This window comes from Mustelus asterias, chromosome 9 (assembly GCF_964213995.1).
Source record: "Mustelus asterias chromosome 9, sMusAst1.hap1.1, whole genome shotgun sequence".
NCBI lineage: Eukaryota > Metazoa > Chordata > Chondrichthyes > Carcharhiniformes > Triakidae > Mustelus > Mustelus asterias.
In genome coordinates, this window is record NC_135809.1 from 22,145,703 (window position 1) to 22,164,072 (window position 18,370).

The 18,370-nt window shown below is 41.8% G+C and overlaps 1 protein-coding gene across 1 annotated transcript in view; it reads right to left on the reverse strand.

Moving 5' to 3' along the window:
* The window catches only part of ptprq (protein tyrosine phosphatase receptor type Q), a 177,797-nt gene that overhangs the window by 1,696 nt on the left and 157,731 nt on the right, over positions 1–18,370 (reverse strand). The window contains exons 51-57 of the mRNA XM_078221104.1: positions 14,594–14,684; positions 11,733–11,809; positions 8,910–9,044; positions 7,654–7,779; positions 6,614–6,762; positions 5,415–5,550; positions 1,033–1,156 (exon numbers count right to left, since the gene is read on the reverse strand). Coding sequence (XP_078077230.1) covers positions 1,033–1,156; positions 5,415–5,550; positions 6,614–6,762; positions 7,654–7,779; positions 8,910–9,044; positions 11,733–11,809; positions 14,594–14,684 — 838 coding nt within the window. The remainder of the gene's footprint in view (positions 1–1,032; positions 1,157–5,414; positions 5,551–6,613; positions 6,763–7,653; positions 7,780–8,909; positions 9,045–11,732; positions 11,810–14,593; positions 14,685–18,370) is intronic.

Genomic DNA, 18,370 nt, shown 5'->3' on the forward strand with positions numbered 1-18,370 from the left:
AGGTCTTCAAACAACTGTTGAAACATTAGTAATCATTTAACGATGTTTTCTCTGTTGCTGCAGGATTTTCATTTAGGGAAGTGTGCAGAAAAAGAAAAACAGCACATCATTTTCAGAAAGCTGATGGACTGAAGCTGTATTTAAAATCTAACTTCTATTAGAAAAAAAACCCGCTTATTTATTTATATTTTCAACATTTTACTGATGTTGTGAAAAAAAACCCGCTTATTTATTTATATTTTCAACATTTTACTGATGTTGTGGTAAATACCGTACTCTTGTTCTTCAGTTGAGATTCTGGAATAGTGTGAATTTTAGGTTGCTTCACTGTTTCTGCCAGTTTCATTACGATTGGGTCGGCAGGACTTGCCCTGCAAGAATTTCTGCCCATTTGATTGACAGTACAGACTGTGATTTGAACTCTGTCTCCGTGGTTTGGAGCCGAGCAGTCTTCCATAGGGTTCCAGCTTACCCACAGGAACACTTCCTAATATTAAGCTTCAGTAAGCCCTTTTCCATGTTATCTTTGAAAGTCATGCAGTAAGAGCTTTATAGTACATACACGTATAAATTATTTTTATAGAGTGATGTATTGGAAACCATTAATTATGCCTGAGTTTGTGATATTTAAGAGTGTTACGGGGTGAGGTTGGGGGTGGCACATTGATAAATATAAACTGAAAATTACTCTGAGTGATACTATCATAGGAATCCTTATAATGTGTCATTTCAATGCCTGCAATGTTATATGAGTAGTTAATGTATTTGAATCAAGTGCCTATTTCTGCCTTTCTAACGAAGGCAGGAATCTGTGTAATAAATGTTTAACATCTGTGTTAAAACAGTGGACAAGGGAATTTGATATGAATGTACTAAGTGTTCATATAATAACACTGATCACAGTCATTTTTAGGATCTGTTTCAATATGTTTTTGGATTGTCGTAGCAACAATAATATTTAGTTCTAAAAATGTTATAAAAAGAGTTGTTTTTACGTATAATTAAATGCATTATTAAAACTTATCTTACTACCTTCCATTGTATCCAGAGAGTCCATCTTTTGCAAAGCAGCATAATTTACAAACCACAGCGATCGACTGGTTCCTTTGTTATTCAATAGGTCCAAAGCACATTGATGTAGGAACATGTACTGAGCCTGCATTCAAATAAACATTGGAACATTTTTAAATATTAAAAAAGCACAAATACAGCTCAACTTCAATTGGGAAATGTAGGGCCCGATTCTCCCATCCCAACACACACGTTTTTTGGTGCGTCGGGATGGGAGAATCGTGTCGGCCATTGCGCTGGATTTGCGCATGCGTTCCCGACGCAAGCGCGTCTCCCACAATCGGGACCGTGCTGGAACCCGGCGGGAAGAGAGATAAGTAATTTAAATCTTTTTTAAAACGTGTTTAAAATGTGCTTATCGGGCCCGGCACGGAATGCTCTGGGCCTGATAGCACCTCCCACCCCGCCAGGGGTATTTCACTCTGGCGGGGTTTAGAATAGCTGCCCACTTGTGGGGAACTAGCGAGAGACAGCGTCGAAGTGAAGGGGGGGTCAATCGGGGCCCCCAGGGGGCTGGGCAGTGGGGGTAGCTCCCCCTGGATATGGGCACCCTGGCAGTGCCAGCCTGTGCCCCCTGGTACTGCCCAAGAGGCAAAATGCCCATGCCCAGGGGACACCTTGGCACTGCTCACCGGGCACTGGGCAGTGCCAAGGGGGTGGGGCCTAGGGGGCAATCAGTGGGGGTGGGGAGGTCCCGCTGCCACTCTGCATTGTGATAGGTCGGGGCTGGAAGGAGGCCAGTGACTGGGGCAGGTTGTTGGGTGTGTGGTCTGCTGGGGGGGGGGGAAGGTCTGCCTCCCAAGGTGTGGTCTGGTCTGCCAGGGTGGGAGGGAGGGGTCTGCCAGGGTGGGGGAATTGCCGTTGCTTGCGAGGGGGTGGGGGGGGGGGGAGCAGTCTGGAGAGCGGGGCACTCCAGACGGGGCAAGTGTCAGGGCTGGCTCAGGAATGTTTGTGGGGGCTCCGGGCTGGCCAGCAAACAGGGAGACTGACAGATCGGGACCACTACGCATGTGCAGAGGCCCAGAACTATCAGACTCTGGCGCGAATAGGCGCCGCCCCCCCGAGCTTTTTTGATTATCACGATCGTGACCTCTGCAGTGCACAGAGGCTGGGAGATTCAGGTCTAAAGTTGACTTACACCAGTTTTCTCGCCAATTCAGCACTTTTGGGAGAATCGCCCCCTTAATCTCTATTATTAAAATATAACTTAATTTGTATCGACCAAATTAATACCTGCATTTAGTACACGCAATTGAGTAATTAGGCTCTTGACTTGCAATTGTTTCAATGCATAGCGCAGAGCTAGCAATGTCCAAAAATATCTCCTAGCTGGAGCAGCCTGACAGTTCCATCAGGATTTTAAAAAAAACAATAGATTGCCAAGTGTTTGAGAGACATGAGAGGCTATAGAACCAGTCAGCTGCTGGCTGGCTTTACTTTCATTTTTTCAAATAAGGCTGGATTATAATGAGGAATTATACAGGATACAGAACAGTATGCACTACAAAGTAGCCATTTATCTCAAATTCCCTTTTGATCCTGAATTTTGAAAAGGTACGTGTTCTGGAGTCTCATTGCAGAGAAATAAAAACAAAGCTACCTTGTGAAAAAGTTCCCCCAAATCCACAAAGTCTAATTAGTTATTTTAAATGGATTTCCTTGTGGATAATAACCTATATTATATTGCGGAAACTTCGAACACAGACGGAAAGAAAAAAGATCAGAATGAAAACGTTTATAAATGAGCCGAAATATAACCTGCTTTATGTATCATAGAATCCCTACAGTGCAGAGGGAGGCCATTCGGCCCATCGAGTCTGCAGCGACTCTCCGGCAGAGCATCTTACCCAAGCCCTATTCCCGTAACCCCACATATCTACCCCGCTAATCTTCCTGACCTACGCATCTTGGGATACTGAGGGACAATTCAGCATGGCCAATCTGCCGAATCTGCACATCTTTGGATTGTGGTAGGAAACAGGAGCACCTGGAGGAAACCCACACAAACACAGGGAGAAAGTACAAACTCCACACAGACAGTCATCCAAGCTGGAATTGACCCCGGGTCCCTGGCGCTGTGAGGCAGCAGTGCTAACCACTGTGCCATCGTGCTGATCCCGTAGGAAGCAAAATTCCTGTAGCTATTTAAAGGGTTGCAGCAGCCATTTAAAGGGACGCAGCCTCTTATAGATAAATGGGTGCTATGAGAAGGATGTTTTTAAATGCATAAAGACAGTCTTTAAGCAATTGAAGGAGTGCTGCACGAACACGTTCCTAGCTTTATTGAGTAGAAGTGCTACCGTATGTCTTGGGTACAAGCCTCATTCAGCACCAAAGGACACCCCCTGCAGAAAGCGTACTGCATCATACCCGTGAAGGAATGGTGGCCAAGGTAAAAGCTGTTCCTGCTGCAATTGGTCATAACTGCTTAAGAAAACTGTAGGCTGCCTAATATTGCAAGATACCAGGTGGATCACTGAGCATGCCACACCAGACTTGAGCATCAAAATCAAGGCTCACACTTCAGTGCACTTCTGAGGGATGGCTGCACTGTCAGAGGTGCTGTCTTTTAGATGAGACATTAACCCATGACCTTTTGATGCCCTCTAAGGTCAATGTAAAAAAATTAATGGCACTGTTTCAAAGAGGAGCAGGATCGATATTTGCCCATCAGCCAACATCACAAAAGCAGATTTCCTAGTCATTATCACATTGCTGTTTGTGGGAGTTTGCTGTGTACAAATTGGTTGCTGTGTTTTCTGCATTACAACAGTGACTACACTTCAAAACCACTTCATTCAAGTGCATGCACTCAAGTTGCAACCTACAATTGAACTCTTCCCACGCAAACATCTTAAAGTGTTTCACATCAAAACACGTTAAAATGCAACTTAGCCAAATGATACATATTCATGTAGTCATATGTATGCTCAGTTTCACTGTGTATGTTCTGTTAATTTGCAACATTTCAGCAATATTTCTTTGCTTATAAGTCACACCGGCTGATAACAGGAGAGAGCAATCATAGATGGGGAACTCCCAAGTTTCTGTCAATTAGTGGAAGAGATCATGCTGGATAATATTGGTAATATAGACATGGCAGTAGCCAGGCAGGGGTGATTTGATCCCAAGATGAATTTCTAACCATTATTTGCTTCCCCACCGAGACCGGCTGTGAACACCATCTGACTGTGGCCCTGTCTCAGTTCATTTGCTATTGAAACCCTCATTTGTGCCTCTGTGATCTATACTTGACTGTTCAAATGCATTTCTAGCTGGTCTGCCACATACTACCGATGTCTTCCCTGTGTCTTAATTCACGAATAGTCCCATTTACCTATCACACCTGTGCTCACTGGCCTGCATTGGTTTCTGGTCAAGAAAAAGTGGAAGCATAGGTTGAAAAAGCTATTAAAAAAAGTAAATGTGATTCTGATCTTTTTATGTACATCTTTGAACACAAGAGCGAGGGAGCAATATTAAATTTGACAGGCCATTAGTGAGGTACCACATGCAGTTTCACTTTATAGGAAGGACATAGAGTAATCAATTACACATTCACGTATGACATGCCTTGATATACAACAGTTTATTATTATTTAAGCACACTTGATGGAGTTTCTTGCAGCCAGCATTGTAATAGGAATCTTTTTTTTCTCTGTAAGGTAAATATCAATGCCTTTAATGTAAATCCACCCACATAAGCTTTGTTGCATTCTGTACAATACATATACAGATGTTTGCAGCTATTTTTATCAATGACTGGGGTCTGTCAGTACAGGTTAACAGTCAGAGAATCTGCTTTGCTGTCTGAGAGGAGGTAGGCTTGATGCCACCTCCAGTAGCAGCAGAACTGCTATGTTACGTTACATTAGGGCGGCACGGTGGCATAGTGGTAAGCACTACTGTCTCACAGCTCCAGGGACCTGGGTTTGAATCCCGGCTTGGGTCACTGTCTGCGTGGGTTTCCTCCGGGTGCTCCCGTTTCCTCCCACAGTCCAAAGATGTGCAGGTTAGGTTGATTGGCCATGCTAAATCGCCCCTTGGTGTCCTGGGATGTGTAGGTTAGAGCGATTAGCAGAGTAAATATGTGGGGTTTCAGGAATAGGGCCTGGGTGAGATTGTTGTTGGTGCAGACTCGATGAGTGGAATGGCCTCCTTCTGCACAGTAGGGTTTCTATGATTACAAGGTTGCAGGCAATGTCAGTAGGCTCCTAATAAAAGAAAATGCTATGATACCTCAAATTTGGCATTAAAATCAAGGTGAAAAGGCAACAAAGATAATCTGGTTCACATTAGCACAGAAGCTTGTTTGCCTTAGTAGAAAATTTCCACTTTCTTACCAAGTTTTGAACCATGCACATTCGTTCACTTCGTAACTCTGCCACAAATCCAAAGATATCCACAAAGTCATGGTGGTTCACATGCTGTATAAGGTGATCAAGTGCAATGAAGACACCTGTCCTTCCTACTCCAGCACTGAGCAAAAGAAATAGATAAAAACAAATCTTGCTCAGCCACATACAATACTCTTCCTAAAAGTCCCAGTACTTACAGTTCCACCTATTTGTCCAACAACACATTAATATTTCAAACTTATTACTGCAATTGTAACTAGAAATGACAGTAAAATCTTACTATATTCTTTTAGATGTTGTTTTGGCTCATTCATTATTTTCTAAATATGACTATAGTTTGTATTTTACCAGTGTTAATCATTATCCACATCATTATTTTCAATTTGATTTACCTGCAAAAATTATACATTGATTTGCGTAGCTCAGTTTTGTAGTCAATTATAATGTTTAAAGTAAGAGAAGAACTGCAAAACAAGTATTTTTTAAAAACTTTCTTCGAATTGTAAACTTTATCTGAGGTGCAATTGGAAAAAATCATGGAGGAAGTATGGGGTAATTTAGGGTGAGGCTATCGCTGTCTCACTGGCCTAATATTATGTCCGCATTGTCTTCTAATGTTTTTATCTATGGGCTGGGCCAGCATTTATTGCCCATCCCTGATTTTCCCTTCAAGTGAGTGGCCTTCTAGGCCATTTAAGAGTCAATCACGTTGCTATGGACCTGGAGTCACATGTATGCCAGACCAGGTAAAGATGGCAGATTTTCTTTCCTGAACGACACTGGTAAACCCGATGGGTTTTTACGACAATGGCTCCTTAATCAGTCATCATTGGATTTTTAAATTCTAGATTTTTGTTTTTATTTAATTCAAATTTCACCATTTGCCATGGTGGGATTTGAACCTGGGTCCCCAGAGCATTGCCCTGGGTCTCTGGATCACTAGTCCAGTGACAATACCACTACGCCATTGCCTTTTCCTAATTCACTAAACATTTATATTACTGGAAAAAACCATTTAAGTAATGTTCCATCATTTGCTGTGAGATCCACAAAATACATCACTTTTTCACAATGGCAATGTACTTGAACCACAACGGGACAGGGGAGAATTTATTTTCATAATAGACCCTACAACAACACCATCAGCTATTATAAATAAATAAATCTGTTCTGCAACTTCTTACCTGCAATGCACAACAATAGGGGTGTTATCGTTGGCTCTGTTTGCACGAATTAGCTTCACAAAATGAATCAAAGGTGCACAAGTCTCAGGAACACCATGTTCAGGCCACGAAGTGAAGTTGAAATGTGTCACCATCATATAATCGCCATACTGCTCAAATTGAAATGAATTAAAATAAGGTAGACTATTAAGACCTTAAATTATCTTCAAGGACGGTACTGTTTGTTAAATTATGGATGTCTAAAATAAGTCTTTAATTATGTTGAGTATGGAGCTGAGATACGGTAGAGTGAGCTTATTCTGTATCCCTGAAATGACAAGGAATTCTTTTCCAGCACTAGCATCACTTATCTTGCTAAGTATAAAATTCAAGCTATTTTTTGAAAGAATTTGTACACACCTGATGGCTGATCTCAACTCTGTTGCAAGTGCTACAACTGGCCTCAAGCATTTCTTGCATAAGGAGGACAAAATTGGCTAGGATTCCCAACAACCCGTTCCCAACAAAGCTGGAACATAGGTGTGCGAACATTGGGTAAGGACCTTTAATTCCCAATGGTCAAATATTCTGACTTTGCTATTCACCATGCTTAGAACTCTTTCCTGTGAGTTGACACAACTCTGCTCTTACCATTTGTGATTTGCAATTAACAGTTATTAATTTCAAATCAGCAATGTAACATAGCTGTAGCCTAACATAAAATGATGATGGACTGTCTATAGTATTAATCCATTCAACAAAATGAACTTGATCATTCAAGTTGAACTTTAGTTCCTATGTTTGATGATGCCATCACATTTGTGTCTATATGAGTATTATGCAGAGATTCTGCAGTGATATATGATCAAGTCTTAGTTTTATAATGAAAAGGTTCCAATGGTTCCATTCATTCACTACATGGTTAAACGGAATGATGCTGAGCTGTCGATTTCGATAAAGTCAGGTAAGGCGTTTTACCAAATGATTTCACTACTTAAAAAATTCCTTCAATGTAGTTTGATACGTATTGAGACAAGTTCAGTATAAACGCAGCCAGATACCTTTTCAATCTTTAGTTCTCTGATAGTCCAATCTGCCTGAATGTCTTCTGCTAGTTTAGTGATCACAATATCCCCAAACACAGTTACTGGCTTATTATCTTCAGGCCAATACTGGTGACATCTTATCTGAATTAAAATACATATTGCAATCACATATTGTTGTGAAATTTTAAGCAAGTCCAGTTAATAACATTAAATATTGTATACCGTAACATGCTACTTAGCTGACACAGTTTGGAAAATATCTGGAGATTTAAATTGCTCAACATTTCTAGAAACTCTCAGCATAATTCTGGTCCTGGGCAAAACTGGAAGCTCCTGTTTGGCATCCTGTGATGCAGCGCCTCTACCACTTTGAAGGCTAGTAATGCAAAATGGAGATGTGTAGAGTCAAGGATTCTCCAAGCAGGGAGATGTGACTTCCCTAGTCTCTTGGTACCAGACAAAGCCCCTGTGCCAATTGAAAAAAACATGGCACAGTGAATAGCACTGTTGCCACACAGCACCAGGGACCCTGGTTCGATTCCAGCCTGGGGCGACTGTCTGTGTTCAGTTCGCATGTTCTCCCCGTGTCTGCGTGTTCTCCGGTTTCCTCCCACACTCCAAAGATGCTAAATTGTCCCTTAGTGTCTCAAGAGGTGTAGGTTAGATGGATTAGCCATGGTAAATGCACAGGGTTACGGGGATAGGGCCTATGTGGGATGCTCTGTCGAAGAGTAGGTGCAGACTCGATAGGCCGAATGGCCTCCTTTTGCATTATAGGGATGCTATAAAATGAAGTATACCATTGATGGTCCAGAGATTGTTGTTTGGAGGAAAGGGAGAGGCAGGGGAGCCACCTGGTTGACAGCAGTGCCAGAATTACCACCAGCTTAGGGTTAACAAGCACCTGTGGTGCACTTGTAGTGGAAAAAGTGTCTGTCTGCTCCATAAAATGAGGTGTCCTCCCACTGATTCCACATACTACGGCGAGTTCAGGCTGGAGAGCACAGGTAAATGCAAACCTGGCATAACTGTTGGGATCATACCTCTGTAAATTCAGTTAAATGAATAATTTGTGCAATTAATCAGTCAATAATTCTAATGTTATACTGCACTAAATTATAACATTAACAGCAGCAATCAATATACATTTTCTTGAAACTATTGTCTAATGTTCATCAATCTGATAAGTCTGGCTAGTTAAGTTCACTAATCTGTTCAGGTAAATAGTGCAGTGCAGTTCCACAATATATCATTGTCTAACAGTAACTTACTCTGCCCTTTTCAAAACAGTGGGTCAACATAACTATGGATTGAGTTCTTGTCTCCCAAATCATTCTCCAAAAATCTGCCACAGTTCCTGGTAATGGACCTTGAGTAGCGATGAACTCATTTGGACATAGGTAACCCTATAAACATAGCAGATAAAGTTAAATGAAAAATACATTAAAATATAGTGAATATACATAATAATGTTATAGTTATTATAAACTTTACATTTTAATGAACAGTTCTGTTGCATTTTAGCAGTAGAATGTATGTATGAATAGAAAAGGTCCTCTTCTGGAAGGAAGACCTATCCTGCTACTTACTCATGTCTCTCAGAGAGTTGTGGAATCAAGCTCCAATTCCAATAACTTGAATGTATATTCTAAGGTAGCATTCCTGTGGACTACTGCAGGAGTGCTGCACTGTCAAAGGCACTGTCTATCAGATGAGACAATAAACTGAGGTCACATTTGTTCTCTCAGACAGTCATGAAAGATCTGACAGCCCTATTTGAAGAAAACATTCTCCCATTGTCCCCATAACCAGCATGCTAAAGCAGATTACCTAGTTATTTACCTTATTGCTGTTTAGGGGGACCTTGTTAAGTGCCAATTAGCTGCTTGTTTCCCTCAGTTATGTTGAATTATTTAGAATGTGCAGCACAAAAGCAGATAATTTGGCACAACTGGTCCAAGCCAATGTTTATACTCTACACAGCACCTCATTGGCTGAGAAGGGCTTTGGAGCATGTTGAGAAGAAGAGCAGAATCTTACTCACTTTTAAGATTTGCTGAGGTTGGGACCAAAAGTCAGTCTGACCCCACTGATTGTTGCTTGGTTGCCCATCAGTGTAATCTTACTGGGGGTGGCCAATTAAGAGGCCTAATAGAGGGGCTACAGCAATATTTTGTAGGCACCCCCACTGAGCGAGGTGGGGGATGTTGAGGCAGCCAGTAGAATGCGCGGGCACCTCAGTAGAGATATGAAATTATTAAAATTATTTGTGGGGCCATTATTGTGAAGGGGAACCCTCTATGGCTGTACACACAGTGGCAGAAGCAGCTCTGGGGGTGATGGGGAGAGAGGTGCAGTGAAGGATGAAGAAAGAAGGTCGTGCTGGCACCTTATCCTGCCACTGAGAAGCCATCTCCAATGACTTGATGGGCTTTGCCTGCAATGTGGGGATTGTTTGCCACTGGTAAGATCCACATAGCCTCCCCAATCTGGGCCTGTGGCCAGTTAATTGCTACTAGAATCATAGAAATCATAGAAACCGTACAGTACAGAAACAGGCCATTTTACCCATTGAGTCTGCACCGACCACAATCCCACCCATGCCCTATCCCGATATCCCTACATATTTACCCGATAATCTCTCTAACCTATGCATCTCAGGACACTAAGGGGCAATTTTAGCATGGCCAATCAACCTAACCCACACATTTTTGGACTGTGGGAGGAAACCAGAGCACCCGGAGGAAACCCACGCAGACACGGGGAGAATGTGCAAACTCCACACAGACAGTGACCCAAGCCGGGAATCGAACCCACCTCCCTGGAGCTGTGAAGCAGCAGTGCTAACCACTGTGCTACCGTGCCACCCTACACATTGCTGCTGGGTCCGTAGCCCCTTCCAGTGTTCAGCTGTCTGTGAACACCCAAAGGTGAAACACATCGACTCATTGACACAAAAGTGACCTTTTGGATTTTCCTCCAAGTCCCACCTTCGGCACTGCCTTTGCGGGTCTCATAAGGCTACCATATAAATGAAAGCTCTTTCTTCAGTCTTTCATTGCAGCAAAATCAACAGATGGGCATAATGAACATATTTCCAGTTTTGCTTTCAAAAGCATGTGGAATATCTTTTCTTTCCTGGTGTCAATCCTTTGTCATACAATGTTCCTACCTTTCATGCTATTAGAAAGTAATCTTTACTAAAGTGCCATTAAGTTGTAGGCAACTGTAATGAAGCAGAGCAGATGTTGAGAGACACTCAATGACAGTACAAAGGACGAATTAATTGATAAGCGACCATTATTCCCCACAGATCCCATTGATGGGTGTATCGTGAGGGGAATAATACGTGAAGAAATCAATTCTCATTATTTTTAGGCAGTAAGAATAATGGTTGTAAGAAGTAACAAGATACAAGGAACATGTAATCCATGAATCAAGCAGGACAGATAGCTTAGATCAGGAATTGAAACCCATGACATTCAAGCAGATGTACAGATAAAAATGCAAATCTTATTAAGGGCAAACCTTGAAGTAGTTTTTCTGTGATGAGAAATTCATGTATATATTCCTGAGGTGGAATAAGAAGCCCAGGTTATTTTTAGTAGTTCTTCCTACATTGGCACAATTTAGCATAATTTAGGGCTGAGCAATTAGAACACTTTGGACCAATTTTAACCCATTCTGAACCAATTCACTTGTACTGGCCAGAATTTTCCAGCTGTTCACGCCAGCGGGATCTTCTGGCCAGAAGCTTCCAAGTGCGTGGGGTACGGTCAATTGGAAGTCCCACTGACAGCAGCAGGACTGGAAGACCCTGCCACTGGCGAACATCGCGCTACCTCCTGGTGTAAGAAGCTGTGCCGCCAAGAGGACAGAAAATCTGCCACACTGAGTTGAAATTGGGCTCTTTATTTTTTTTAGAACATTTCATGAATCTCACGAATGGATTAAAAAGAACTCCTAAACTCCTTTAACCAATCTAACATGAGTGAAACTGAAATTAATAATAACACAAATAGTTGTGGAATTAATTTTAAATGTACTGATCTTGATTTCTGAGGCTATTGAAGAATGAAATGTTGAGTACTCACTGACACATAGCTAGCATTGATGAAATCAGACCCAGGGACACCAGCCTCAAGCATAAGTTTCACTCGGTTATTATTGTCTGCATAATAGAAATATCAAATAGTTACATTCATGTTTGTTGTACAGTGTTGCTATTAATCCTTCTTAAATCATGCCTTTAGTGTAGATACACAGAATACACAAACTAAGAACAGCTGTTTCAAATAGTTTATAATGCAAAACGAAGCTACATTAGTCAAGGAATGTCATGCTTTCTATCTCACGTCTCAGTTAATTCTTAAAATAATAAAGGCATTTCTTCCTTTATTAAGTCAAAAATGAAATAGCAATGACTAAGGAGCCTCAGACTTCTGTCTCATCTGATAAGATCGTATCCTTGGCTTGTAGCCCATGATAAACATTATTCTGATCTTTGATCTACAGCAGCACACTCACAATTACCCCTGAACACACTTTCTTATGCTCTGAGGGAGTACCAACGCACAAGCAACCAGATTCTATATTTCTTACTTTTCACTTGTGGGGTGGAGGGGAAGAGTTTAGTAAAGAATGCTAAATTAGTTGAACAGTTGGATTAGATTACAAATCTTAAAAGCTATTAAGTATATTGTTTCATGCACCTGTAGTTTAATGTTTGTGTAAGTAACATTAAAGCCACGCTTTATAGTGCTAAACTTATTGTGCATCTTGAAACGTCAGAAAAAATCAAAATTGACTGATTTAGAAGTTAACATAAATATTGTTGTTTCCAGATGCTATGTTAAACTAAGTATGTCATTATTCATTTAAAACATGATTAATGCATTAGTAATAACATAATGATAATATTGTATTAAAATCTAAAGTCTAATTTCAAGTTAAACATTTTTAAGATTACTTCCTTAACCTTTCATTACATTCTCTTTCTTCACACCAGTACTTTTCTAATTTGTTTTGCTTCACAATTAAAATATTAAGAAAATGTTTCAAACAACGCTGCTGATTTTCACCAGCCTGTTTTGCTGTATGACTTGTTAAAAGTAAAAATTAAAATTTACTTATTAGTCACAAGTAAGGTTTACACTGCAATGAAGTTACTGTAAAACTCCTCTAGTCACCACACTCCAATGCCTGTTTGGGTCATTGCGCCTAACCAGCACATCTTACAGACTGTGGGAGGAAACTGGAGCACCGGAGGAAACCCAGGCAGACACAGGGAGAACATGCAAACTCCACACAGACAGTGACCCAAGCCAGGAGTCGAACCCGGGTCCCTGGCGCTGTGATGCAGCAGTGCTAACCACTGTGCCACCGCGTTGCTTTCTACGATATACACTGGCCCAGCATTTCAAACTGATTTGCAAAACAATTGGGAAAACACCTTGTTCTGGATTAATAACAGACAGTGTTAACTACTAATAACAGAAAATTACAGCTTCACCCGAATTAATATGCACAAATCTCACGAATGTCTGTAAAAAAAGTTACAATGATATTCTCATAGTTTATTTAATCCTGTCTACCTATAATATCCACGCAGGTGAGCTTCTTAACATGGCAAGATAGCAAACGGTCTAATTTCTCTCCTCTTTAGCCCGGGTGATGAGGCGAATTCTAATTTCCAGCACGAACCCCATTATTGAAATTACCAAGTTGCTTTGAACATTTAGCAACTTTGTTTTACCAACTGGAAGGCAATCTTGTTTATTTGGGACTAATTCACTGTGACACAAAATGGTAGGGCACAAACTGGATCTGCTGATCTCCTGCATAAGAGAGTTATTGACTGGATTGTGCTTTTATGAAAATGTAGTGAGCAGAAACTAGGCAGTTCCAGAAAGGGAAGTAGAAAACTGGAAATTCATTCCAAGCAGCTCCTCTGCACCTTCTAGTGGTCAGTTTGCCAGCAGCATTGGCAAAGATTGGAAGCAAGTTTCCCACTTGACCTTTTAACTGGGGCAGTACAGTGCGATCTATGAAAATGAAATAAATCAGAAACAGAAACGATAGGGCAGACAAAATGAGCATAAGCTAAGTCATCCAAATCTTATGAGCGCTTCCAGATGCGGAAACGTTTGATTTGAAAATCAACATGTTAAAGTGAAGATGGAACCAAAGTCTTCGTGACTTGCTGGGAAATAAAAAATAGCTATTGCAGCCTTAACCCCCAATCCTGGAAATAAATCCTACTGAACAAATGTTACATAATGAATTACTGCAGAAAACTTTCACATACATTTGTGGAAGTTAGTCCCATGCTCTCAACATAAAATACTACTTTTCTCAAAAATGGTATGTTACTTGATATAGTTAACTGTGGAGGTTTAGTGTCTGTATTATGGCCAGACGATGATAGCTAAATTTAAAAGTGTATCATTAAAAATATAAACTTCTTTTGCACTATCACTGCTGTCTCCTTAAAAAATGAAATGACATGCTTTAATTGAAACATTTTCTGAAAAAATATTTTCATTGAATCACTACAGTGCAGAAGGAGGCTATTCGGCCCATCGAATCTGCACCGACCACAATCCCACCCAGGCCCTATTCCCGTAACCCCACTTATTTGCTCTGCTAATCCCCCTGACACTAAGGGGCAATTTATCATGGCCAATCAACCTAACCCGCACATCATTGGACTGTGGGAGGAAACCGGAGCACCCGGAGGAAACACACGCAAACGTGGGGAGAACGTGCAAACTCCACACAGACAGTGACCCAAGGCCAGAATGGAACCTGGGTCCCTGGCACTGTGAGGCAGCAGTGCTAATCACTGTGCACCCCATTTTGGGGTACTTTGGGTAATAATCTATTTAATTTGGGTAATAATTTATTCTATTTTGGGTAATAATTCTACAAATTGTTCTAATTTAATTGAACTTACATGGTTTTATATTTGCAAAACGATTCTTGGTTCGGTTCCAAGGCAAGTCAGCATCTGATGATGTGAGTTCTTGACCCAGTTTCGGGAGTTCCTGTAACACAAATGTGATAAACTGTTACTTCTGATTGTCAGACCTGATATAAATATCCCTGAACAGCCACTGAATCACTGAATCCGGTCTTATTAAACTTCCTGCAAGGGAGATCTATTTTCAAACCAAGTTGAGCTTTCTCATCTAAGCCTTATGATTGGTTTACAATGTACTGGTAAAGTATTATAAACCAAGCAATCCCTATCGACAGAAAAAATTAACTACTGAAGCTTGGAACATCGGACAGAATTTAGGGAAGCGTGCTGGACCTGGCAATTCGGAGAGCAAACCTGGAGAATTGCATGAGAGGCCATGTGTCTAACTCCCGCTGGTGGTAGAACTGTCCCACATAAATTGAGTGGCAGAAAGGGTCCAGTGTGAGAAACTCACCTGTTAGCAGTGGGATAGAAATTAGACTCATTAATAAGGCACTTAAATCCAATTATCACCGTGCCTGCTGAGACTGAATGGTGGCTCAGGGATTAAACAAGATTCGCACAAGACTCAGAAAGTTGCCCAGCAAACCCTGTCAGGAGCCAACCTGAGGGGTCCTTCTTTCACAGACACACAGTGCCCGATCAAGGGACCTTGCGATCAAGAAGTGGGGACTGGGAGGGGATACTGAGAACCAGAAACGCCGCTCCCTCTCACGTCCCCTCACTGGCAACTCCCTCCCAGTGACTCCCATCCCACCCCCACTCAGCCCTCTCCAGGGACCCAGTGGAAGACACAGTTTTTTACCGACAGTGGTCCCCGTACTGGCAGTACTGCCAGTGGTGGAAAGCTGCTGGCCTCTGACTGACCACCTCTTGGGTGTGAGATTTCCCCCTTACTGAAGACTTAATTTGGCAGGTGGTCGTACAGGTAAGTGCCTGATTATCTGATAATTAACCAAGCCTCCCAATGGAAAATGACGCAGGGTTCGTACCAGCCATGATCATATTGAATGGCGGAGCAGTCTTGAGGGGAAAGATGGCCTCCTCCTGCTCCTAGTTCTTATGTTCAGTTCTCTAACAGGTGAGCAGGTACCTTCTCACCAACACTAAATTTTGCCCATCATTTTTCATAAGTCTCAGATGGTCCAAAGGATTAGGCTGCAGGAAGCTCCGCAATCATATTTATCTCTTCACTCTCACTGAATAAATCTGCTTATTTTAATCCTTCCATTCATTGAAAAGGGACCGTTGTAAAATCAGTCTTTTACATGCCCTACATCAACATGAGACGAAAATAAATCAACACTGGAAATTATCTTGCAAATGAGGGGAAATATCTCAAATTGGGACACACTGAGGAAGAGTATTGGCTGAAATCTCTACAAGTTGCTGCCATAACTTGCAGAAAAGTGAAGTAAGTCCTGGACAAAGTGGGCAGAATTTTATGGCCTCACTCGGGCGAGACCGGAAATTCCTGCCCAAGGTCAGCAGAAATTTCCGTTGTTGGAACCTCGCCCGCACTGATTCCAGGGCGGGCAAGGTGGTAGAGTTCCAGCCAGAGTAAAAGGTCTTCTTTAACCTGCCACCAAAGTCGCTAAGTGGGATTGCGATCCCCAAATTTTCGTGGACCACAGGCGTAGCATAAATTAGCTGGAAGAGCACTGGAGTGGAAGAAAAGTTGAGCAGAACCTGGAAATGTTGCCTGGTTGGCTAATGTCTGAGGGGAGCTTAACATTCCAAACAAAACATAATGGGAGGTAGGATCAATAGAATAGGATCCCTTATGCCAAAATTCCAGCACAGCAAACCTCCATTTCATTCAATGATCTGTTTGCCAGAAAGAATCAGTCATAAAGGTCATGGTATGGGCAGAATCCAAGACTTGCAGAACTTGAATTCAATTAATTAACAAATCTGGAATAAATAAATAGTCTTTGTAATGGTGACCATGAAATTACTGGATTGTCATAAAAACCCACCTGATTCACTTGTGTTCTTCAGGGTAGGAAACCTGTCTACCTTACCTGGACTTCAGACATATAGCAACGTGATTGACTCTTAATTACCCTCTGAAATTGCCAGCACATCATCAAACTGATAAAAGATGTTTGAAAAGAATAACACGAGAGCACCCAACATCAACTTAGCACTGGAAACGACAAAAACCCACAACCAATGTATCAGATCTAAGATCTGCAGTTCTGTCACACCCAGTCAGGATTGGTAGTGGACAATTAACTGACTAACCAGAGGAACAGGCTCCACAAATATCCTCATCCTCATTGATGGGGGAGCCCAACATATCAGGGCAAAGTACAAGAGTAAAACATTTGCTGCCATCTTCAGCCAGAAGTGCCGCAAGGATGATCAATCTCAGCGTCCTCCTGAGGCCGCAAGAATCATAGATGCCAGTCTTTAGCCATATGATTAGCTGCCACTGATATCAAGAAATAGCTGAAAACACAAGATATAGCTAATCCTGGCTGTAGTACTTAAGTCTTATGCTCCAGTGTCCAGTACATGCTGCTCCTCTAGACAAGCTGTTCCAGTATAACTACAACGCTGGCTTCCCACTGACAATGTGGTAAATTGCCCAGGTGCACATTTCTTCAGTCTATTCTCAATCATTAGCAGAGTGATGGAAGATTTTACTGATGGTGTTATTAAAAGCACCACTTACTCAGTGATAACCTGCTCACTGCTGTTCAGTTTGGGGTCTGCCAGGGACTCTTGGTTTCAGACCCCATTACAGACTTGGTTCAAACATGGACAAAATAGCTGAATTCCAGAGGTGAGGTGAGAGTGACTGCCATTGACATCAAGGCAGCATTTCACCAAGTGTGGCTTCAAAAATCCTTAGCAAAACTAAAGTCAATGGGAATCCAATGGTTAGAGTAATATCTAGCATAAAGGAAGATGGTTGTCATTGGTGGAGGCCAATCATCAGCCCCAGAATATGGTAGCAGGAGTTCCTTGATCCAACCATCTTCAGCTGCTTCATCAAATCTTCCCCCCATCATAAGGTAGGAATGTTTGCTGATGATGCAAAATGTTCAACTCAATTACTGAAGCAGTCTGTCACTGCATGCTGCAAGACCTGGAGAACTTTCAGGCTCGAGCTGATAAGTGACAATTAACATTCAGGTCACACAAGTGCCTTACGATGACCATTACAGAGAATATAATCATCTCCTCCTGGATGTTTAACAGTATTACTGTATTCCCCCACCATAAACATCCTGGGAATTGTCATTGACAAGAAACTTAAATGGACAAGCCATAAAAATACTGTGACTTCAAGAGCAGGTCAGAGGCTAGGAGGTATGTGGCAAATATCTCATCTCCTGTCTGTACAAAGCATGTCCACCATCTGCATGGCACATGTTAGGAATGGGATGGAATATTCTACACGTGTTTATTTGAGCTCCAACAACACTCAGGAAGCTGAACTCCATTCAGAACAAAGCAGCTTACTTGTTCAACATCCCATCTACCACCTCAAGCATTCAATGCCTCCACCACCAGTGCACAGAGGCAACAATGTGTGTACCATCTACAAGGTGCACTGCAGCAACTTACCAAGGCTCCTTCAACAGCACCTTTCAAACCAGTGACCTCTACCACCTGGAAGGAAAGGGGAGGAGATTCACGGGAACACTACAACCTGCAAGGTCCCGTCCAAACCATGTACATCTCTGACTTGGAACTATTCGTTCACAGTTGCTGGGTAAAAATTCTGAAACACCATTC